Genomic DNA, 9311 nt, shown 5'->3' with positions numbered 1-9311 from the left:
GGGGGGGGGGGGGGGTAACACAGAGCGCAGCCGCCGTGGTGGGGGACGCGTGTCACCTGTCTCGCGACCGTCAGTGTAACGACGACCGTCGGCTGTGCGGATCGTCGAGACGCGTGCGCGCGCGAGAGCACAGCTGATCATCATCCGTGGTAACGCGGAAGGAACACGCGCATCATCATCGTGAGAATCGCCCGCTGCTCACTCGCGCGTGGACGCTGAAACGCGTGAGCGCGAGTGCCGGCTGTCTCGCAGATCCTCCTATATATATATTTCTCTCTCTCTCGCCATCGTCGCCGTGCGTCGGCGCGCGTGTCCAACGCGCGTCCCTCGGACCGTGAATGTGCCGCCGCTTGGCCGCCGCGAGGCCGATCGTCCTCGGGAAAATATGCGTGCGGCCGGCCGCCGGTGGACGACGACGGATCCAGCCAGGAGCACGGGCTACGACGACGAGCCGCACGTGACTGCGGCAGTCGCGCAGATTTCGGCGCAGTGAGTGGTTGAGGAGAGAGAGGTCAGCTCGCGTTTTCCGTTCGTTTCGCGGGAGATAGAGAGGTAGCGGGTTACCCTCGCGCCACGGTGTCGCGTGGGCGTGTCGTCGTCGTTGTTGTTGCCATCGGTGCTCCGTCGCGCGCGCGGAGTCCAGTGTGAGCCCGGTGATACGCGGTGTGTTGTATATTGTATACCCGGTGCGTTCGACGTGTCCCCGCGTGTGCCGTCGACGAGGAGTCGCCCTTGCCATCGTCGTCGTCGTGGTCCCCTCGCGACTACGCAAGACTGCGAATCCTGGCCGGTACCGAGCGCCGCTGTGACACCGCCGCGAGGAGAAGATGAGGCGTGCGAGCCACCACCGCGTCGCCTCCGGGATGCATCCGGTGCTGTCCTGCTGGTACGTCGTCGCTACCGTCACCTTAGCCCTGGCCGCGTGGCAGGAGAACGTCAGGCCAAAGATGTACGTCCAACTAGGTGAGTGTGACGTCATTGAACATTTTCTGTGATAGTGTGCGTTATCATCGTGGTGGTAGTGGTGGTGCTGGTGTGAGTGTCCCGTTAGCGTTACCTTCTCTGTCCCGGAGTGCCTGTGGATACAAATAAGTGCGAGAAACTCTCTGATAACGCACACACGCACAACGTTATCGAAGGAATTTATATCGAGGAATTTCCTATCTATTCTTTTTATCATCGAGCTCGTGACACGTCTCGGACGAGAGTGACGCCGAGGGCGACTCGAAGTCATAATCGGATTATTAACGGTGGGAATGAAAGCCGAGGAGTCGGTCGGGAAATTAATACTCTCGCGGAAACGCGAGAGCCTGGGGAAGAGACGGACGGTTGGGAACGGTCTCGCGTCCACCCGTCCGTTTCTTCTTCATTCGACTCCCCCGTGGCCACATTTACATGAAACTCCGCCGACCGGCCCGATATCAACGACGCCGCAACGACACTCGGTAGATTGAGCGGTCGGACGGGGTTAAAGGTCCTTCCTTCCAAAGTTCGGGCCGCATTCTCCGAGGTTTGCTTACTCGCGCAATGACGACGCGAGGTCGCGAGAGCGAGGTTGCAGGGTCATGCACCTTCCCCCACTAACGCGCGGATTCTCCCTCGGCGAGGAAGGGTTGTTTCGTCGTCTCTCTCTCTCTCGCGAATGTCGGTGACTGTGAACCTTAATCAGCGACGTAACTGGATGCTCGCTTTCCTCCCCCTTACGGGAAAAGAATAGGAAGGTATCGACCGCGGTATCTCGGTTAAATTATTAAAGCGCAAGGGTGATGCAACGCGCAGCGATTTCTCATTGGACGCTCTCTCTCTCTCTCTCGCGCGCGTTCTTTCTCTCTTGAAGCCGCATTCTATTCTATCTCGCTAACCGCCCGTTACTCCGTCCGTCCGTCCATCCGTTTGTCTGACGATGACGAGGAGGACGACGGATGAAGAAAGAGACCACCGGAAATTTCACAGTTTGCTCACCGGAGCGGGCGAAACTCGCGCGCGCGCGCGCGTTGCCTTTCTCTCTTCCCCTCCCTCGATTTATTTAAACTTTTACGGCCAATTTAGAATCTTCCCACGATAATTCGTGCCGCTGGTTACGCCCACGTGTTGTTTACGTAACTCTGGGGAATTTTTCATATACCCCCGCGATCTGTCCTACACGTGTCCGCGCGCGCGCGCGGACGATTTTTACATCGCGCATACATGAATATTGAATATTTAAATAGACGGACGTTTTTGCGGAATAAAATTATTAACGCGTCGGAACGCGGAGCCTCTCCTCTTGTTGCTGGGATTGCTCGAGATTGAAGCTCATAACCGCCCTCCTCGTTGCCGGTTCGCGTGAGTATTTCGTGGGGTAGCATCGTTACACCTGCCCGGTCGCGATACGTTTCCTCGTATCGCGAGTAATGACGAATGGGTTATCGATCCGAGTGTGTGTGTTGACGTGTGTGTTTTAATAACGCGTATTCCCAAAGAAGAATCGCTGGCCGCGTGGATCAAAGGTCGATACACTTGGACCGCTCGAATAATTGTTGCCCCGTACGAGGGGGAGGGGGGGNGGGGGGGGGGGGGGGGGGCGTTCGAATAAATATCGGTTGCGCGCCGGATAATAATAATAACAACGATAGATTTTTAACGAGGCGTTCACGCTGATGCATTTGTTCGTACATCGCCGCGCGGCAAAAGAAGCGTTAATCTTATTTCCCCTCTGGATTGCGCCGACGCTTTTATTAACTTCCGCGCGAAACTCCCTTTAACATGGATATCGTGAGAGAGACTTATTAACCGCGGCCTCGTAACAAGCGCGGAAAGATAAACGCGCGAGCGAACGAGCGTTCGCGAGTGTCGGGGTGTATACGTTACGCCGTAAACTTCTTTCCGCTTTTACCGACGTTACGACAACCGCTTTCTTCGACTTTACGCGGCGCGAGAGAACGAGGCCGGACGCTCGCCGGTTAATTCCGGAGGCTCCCGAGAAAAAAAAACAGCTTTTCATCACTCGGTAACGAGTGGAGATAACGGAAAATGAAAATTCCTCACGATTTTCCGAGATATAACGTAGATTCCGATTGGAATATCCAAAATAAGTTATTCCATTGTATTCAGAGAAAGAATTGGCTGTTGGAGCTGTCCGAGTCGAAATTTCAGTTCTACGTTAAGTTTATTTAGTTCTCTATTAAGTCTTCAAAGGTTTATTGTGTTGCCTTTGATGTTACAAATGGAAAGATATTTCCGCTTTCTCCGCTTGAAGACTTTAATGTAGAATTTAAAATTTCCTCCTCGGAGGACTAATAGCGCTCCTTTGATGCTACAAATGGGAAGTTATTTTATCTGATTCACTTGAAGACTTAATGTAGACTTAATGTAGGACCAAAATCTCGACTCGGATGAGATCTAGCTGTGGCAGCTAAAATTTGGGATAGCTAATGTCAGCTAATAAATTTTAGCTGCGGTAGCAACGACGTTAACTGTTAGAGGTAAAATATATTTGCTGACACAAGATACAATTATTCGCTCTGCAGCGCCTCAATTCGAACAGCTAATGAATTTAGCTGCGGTGGCAACGACATTAGCTACCATTTAGCTCCTATGGCTAATTCTATCTTTGAATGTACGATACCAATCAGGAACCTCGTTCTTCTATTCTGAACACCTGACGGAGTCTCTTTTCCGCGATGCTGATTGACTGTACGCGCGGGTTGCTTCGCGCCGTGGCTACGCGCTGCGGCGTGCGACTGTCATCGCCAGAATCGAGCGACAGTTTGACCGAATATCAGATCGGGAGGTTAATAAACGGGGTTATATTTTTCATGCTACTGCATGCATGACAGAAAGAGCGCGCTTCTAGCGCATGCGTGTACTTATCAAGTGTGAATATCTAAAGTGTTTCGTATGTTTTTCAATTATAATTCAGAATAGGCGTCAGAAAAATGTTTGGAGATGATCAATTGAGATCTGTTTCCCACTTAAAATCGTATGTTCGAAACGTTACACTTCTTCCCGCATAGAAAATTTCTCAAATGGGAATGGAGCTCGATTTTCCAAAATAACTATGGATTCTAATTGGGAAATCCACGTAGATTCTGATTAGAAGTGTAATATTTGAAACATACGATTTACCCCCCGACGTTTTCTCAAAGATTTTTTCTGCTTTCTATTTTATGCTATGATTGAACGAAATACACGAAACCTTTTAAGTACTTACACTTCACGAGTACACAACGCGCGTTGTGCGCTAAACACAGTAACATGAAACATATAACTTCGTTTATTAACCTTCTATTCTGATATTCGGTCAAATTGTCATTCAATTCAGTCACACACCGCAGCGTATAGTATGTTTGGGATAAGAATGGAATTTCCAATCGGTATCGTAATGAGATAACTTTGCGTATTCTAATCGGAATCTATGCTGTGTGTAAGATAATGTGGGAAAATTCGATGTGGGTTTCACCAACGAGAATCTGCGTGCACTGAAAAACTGGTTTGGTCGGATCTACGTGACGATGGATCACCAAACGCATCTCGGTCGAAGAGAACACAATTTCTAGTTCTCACGCATCAAATTTCGTTCTTACAACTTCCGTTCCCTTGAACCAAAACGCTCTTGGTTGTCTATCGTCGGGTAAGTCCAACCAAACACGTACGTCAGTGTGGATTCCCAACGATGATCTTGAAAGATTAAACTGGATCCCAATTAGATCGCAGGAGATATTTTCCGCGGCTTCAGAACGAGCCCTTAAAAAAGCGAGACGCAGCTTTTCGTAGCGATCCGGGGCGACGTAACCCCTTCGCGCATCGCTAATTCAAACGGACGCGCCGTGTCGACGGTAAATTGGCGGGCGTTATTGAGAACCGTGAAGAGGCTCGCGCGCGCACAGGGCAAGGGAAGTGTATAAAGTGTCCTACATCCGAGGCACTCGACCTTAACGGCGCGTGTTTCGTACGTTCCACGTAGGAGCGACGCCCAACATCCATCACTCTTTCCGCGACGGAACGATATCTCGACGAGGGGGAAGGAGGAAGGAGCGAAATAAATTGCCTCGAAGTGGCTGCGTCGGGCTGCTGCGCTGTATATGTAGCCGACGTTACCGCGAGCGGGCCGCGAACGGTTTGAGCGATAGTCGCGCGAGAATTCGAATGTTTGGAACTCGCGCGCTGTCGCGCGCGGAAACGTGTATTTAGGTTGCTCCATTATCGCGCCACGAGATTTCGAGGCGTTCTCGCGTAAATCGGCGGCGTTTCCCCCCTCGTTTCAATTTCAATCCGCCGAGTCGACGCCGCCGCCTTCTTTTCAATCGCGCGTGGGTAGGAAAGAAATTGATAGCGAGGCGGCGATGCAGACCGGGAGGGGGTGGGAATGGTTGAGAGCCAATTATTCTCTCGCGTTTATCGACGAATGGATTTCCCTTTCACGTGTGATTAGTCACTCGGACATAAATAGAGCCCGCGGGTAGCGCTCTCAATAGAGAAAGAGAGCGATAGCGCGAATTTTCAACTTTCGAGAACCGCGAGAAGCGACGAAAACTTGGTGGACCCGGGGAAGTGGCTGTGGAAGTTGGGGACCTACACATCTGTTCTCGCTGGGCTCTGAAGACAAACATTTTTCTTTTGGGATTGTATGGAATGTGAGCGGCGACGACGGCGACGACGGTGCGCGCTTTCCGATATATCTAACGTGTATTGAATAGATTCGTTGGCGCGAAATCCCGTAACTCATTTCGCCAAGTGCGGTGTACGTTCTTTTATCTTGTAATTTACTCGGCGGCGGCGGACGTACGGACGAGCGAACGCTTCGCCCTCGGATATTTATCTTCGGCAGCCTTATCGCCGGGCCGGTAAATCGGATTTCGAAAATCCAAAATATATAAGCGGCGTGAATCGAAAATCGCCGAAAACCACGCGTTCCGCGAAATAGTCGTAGCAGCAGCGTCCTCGGGGAGAGCAGCGCTATAATGCGCGCGCGTGTGTTAGGGAAATCCGGAGTAAGCCGGGGACGCTAAGAGGAAGGGCTTGGTAAAAACGAAACGATTTTAATTGAGATATTTATTAAAGCTTTTTTTTATCAACGTTAATCAAACTTGGACGTTATGCACAGGAAAAATGCCGTTGGATCGATAGAGTCTCTAACAGCACGCGTAATTGCAGTCAATTTTCTTGATTCAATAACGATATCATTAAAACTAATACTTTAATTGTTGATACAATACTAATAGAAAAATGATTGTAAAATGATCGTTTTAATAATATTTGCCATTGAATGCCATTGATTCAATAACATTTTTTCCGTATATAATATTGATAACCAAATTGAGACCAAAAGAAATAAAAAATCAATAGAAAAAACTTCTTTTTCAAAAAACTCTTTGATTTAATATCATCCCATAACTCAGGATAAGATGGAGTAGCGTTAAGGATAAGATGAAATGGTTGGAGACAAGATGATTTCTGTCATTATTGACATATTAATCACAAATAAATCTTACTACTTTTTTTCTTTTTATCAAATCCTACGCGGAGAAAATATCGTAATAAAAATTATTATAAAAATTTGTAGTGTTACAATATGCCGGAATTATTATTGAAATTACTATGTTTGCTATAATTTTTAGTGACGTATACTTATATATATATATATATCACCGAAAATTACAACACACATAGTAATTTCGATAATAATTTCGATAATAATTCCGACATATTGCAACATTACAAATTTTTATAATAATTTTTATCACAATATTTTTTCTATGTGTATAAAATTCGCGTGTCCAATGCTGACAAATTTCACGAGTCAGTTTTCCACAGACATAAAGTCATTTAAAAATATGGCAGTAATACTTAGCAGTGTAATGAGAATTATTAAGATAATATGAGAATATCACCATCTTGCCTCATTCAGTTAATTTCATCTTGCTCCAAGCGGCAAATGTGAAATTACGCATGTTTTGTAGAATAACGGAATTGAATCAACACAAAAGACTAATCTACTATAATATATTATTCATATGATTTACTCATCTCTTTTAATATCACGGTACAAACAAAATTTATCTGATACGGCATCAAATAATTCATAGAATGACATCGGATTTATCGGTTTCCGTAAATTCGTTCGAACTTGCGACGTGTGGCCCCTGCTATTATTTGTCATTGACTAGTACGTTGACTCGCTTCTTAATTTAATTTTTCTCACACATACAAGTCAAAGTCTACAGTTGCGTAATTTTTGTTTTTGTTTGTTTGTTTGTTTGTTTGTTTTTTCATTCTTATCCCACGATTCCGTCTTACCCCGAGTTCTCCTACTCGATGCTCGCGTCGCTACATTGCGTGTATAACGGGAATGATGTTTTTCCTTGAGATTACGGGGCGTGAATTAGTTATCATTTTCAACATTGCCGTGTACGACGGCGTCTAATGGTGCATCGCGCACGAGAGGGCTCGCGCGGGGCCACTCAAGGCGAACTAAACGTTACGTTTCACACGCGCTATTATCGCGGCCGCGCATCACCGTGAAATTTCTTAAATCATTCCGAATGTACCGCGTGAAATGTGGATTAATCGCTGGAATTAAGAACCACGCTTTACCGCTGTAATTACTTGAACCGCGGGAACAGATGGCCATTAGTCTGAGGTTCTACGAATTATGTCCGCTCGTTGATCACGTTTTTGGTGCAAGCCGCACTGCTGGAAACGGTTATTCTTCCCGTGTACGCCGGTTTATGCCCCTTTCGTGGTAATTTATCCGGTGACGTCTTATTCGTAACGGATCATTTTTCATCCGGGTTCCGGAAGTCGCGTGAAACATAACAAATTATTACATTCGAATCACATTCCAGAGAACGCGTCGTCTTCTTTCTTTCCACGACGCATCCGTAAAACCTCGTCTATTTTGAACTCCTCGCATTTAGTAATGAATTGCATACTGATCGATAGCGGAATGATAGACCAAGTAGTTTATGTTACTCGTTACCACCGTCATCACGAGGAGGTGCCTTGGGGAAATCGAATACAAAAGTGCCATTTAATACGCATTATAGAAGGAAACATTTAATAATAAAAAATTACCTCAAAATTATGTAACGCTGGTCCATGATCGGAATCGTCACTGAAATTATGATGTGTGTTGCAATCTTTAATGATAGGTGATGCACGATAAACATCACTAAAAATTACAACACGCGTCGTAACTTCACCTGTAATTCCAATAAGGTCTAATATTGCAAAATTTTATGATAATTTTTCACTATAATATTGTCTCCATATACATTTCTCCAGTGTTCTCAAAGAATGTATCGCTGAACAGCGTCGACTTACAGAATTGTGTCTATGGAACATTCCGATCCCCTAAAATAAACCTTTCACTTAGCTAAATCCCGTAACTGGACGCAACGGGTCCCCCAGAGCCCACGTAAAGATGGATGTTCTCTCAGTTTTCACGCCGGATCGCGCGTTTTTCGCGCCGTAAACGACCACCGGCCGGTCGCGGTGAACATTCTCCATTACGCGCACCTCCGCTCGCGGCTGACGGGAACTTTATCCCGTCGAAATAAACGTCCCTCCCCCGTCTATCTGTATCGACATCGCGGGCAGCGCAAGCTCATTACGTCGTAACGGATTTCGTTCACCGATGCATAGCCATCTCGCATCGCACGTATCGAGATAGAGTGCGTCGCCGGGCGACGCGCATCGGCTATTGAAATTACGCGAAGCACGTGTCATTAATGCGCCGCGTCGGCCGCCGCCATCGCCGCGCCGATACCCGTTTTGCTCGCCGAGCCAGAATTTCTGCTAATTCTACAACGGGCGAAACCACGACGCGGAACCGAAACTATAATCACCGGCGAGCGCGTATTGCAGTTATTACAGGGCGTCTCGCGAAGCCGGCGAATTGCGCGCAGCATTTTCCACCGGCTGTTTATTATACACCTCGCGCTGTATCCCCCTTTCTCTCTCTCTCTCTCTCTCTTTGTCTCTTTCCCCCTGTCAGGGCTATTACTCCGATTCACTACTCGTTTTTATTCCGCCGTGACGTTTTCAAGAGGCTCGATATAGCCGCTTAACTAATTACGCCTCAATTAAATCCCCTTTATGATCCTTTATGATCCTTGTGCTTTAGCGGCTGTGTTTCCGCGTTAAATGCCCGCCATTCCATATGGTTGCCAAATATTTACGTGACGCGCAATCGTAATTTCCTATTGACAGCCGGCAAATCGACGAAGCGCCGTCCGATAATGACCGGAGACTGCGTTACGGATCGATATGTTACGGGGTCGATTCTCCCGGCGCGTGTTGTCATTCATCTCGCGAAAACCGTTCGCGAC

The 9311-nt window shown here is 47.5% G+C and overlaps 1 protein-coding gene across 1 annotated transcript in view; it reads left to right on the top strand.

The window, feature by feature from the left end:
• Positions 1-68: 68 nt before the first annotated feature.
• LOC106741092 (semaphorin-1A) overlaps positions 69-9311 on the top strand; it is a 246619-nt gene continuing 237376 nt past the window's right edge. Inside the window, exon 1 of the mRNA XM_014612736.1 lies at positions 69-963. Coding sequence (XP_014468222.1) covers positions 828-963 — 136 coding nt within the window. The 5' untranslated portion in view covers positions 69-827. The remainder of the gene's footprint in view (positions 964-9311) is intronic.

This window comes from Dinoponera quadriceps, unplaced genomic scaffold, assembly GCF_001313825.1.
Source record: "Dinoponera quadriceps isolate SergipeBrazil2010 unplaced genomic scaffold, ASM131382v1 scaffold367, whole genome shotgun sequence".
In the NCBI taxonomy this organism is placed as follows: domain Eukaryota; kingdom Metazoa; phylum Arthropoda; class Insecta; order Hymenoptera; family Formicidae; genus Dinoponera; species Dinoponera quadriceps.
Note: the sequence above shows the minus strand (reverse complement) of the source record. Positions and strands in the feature narration are given on the sequence as shown.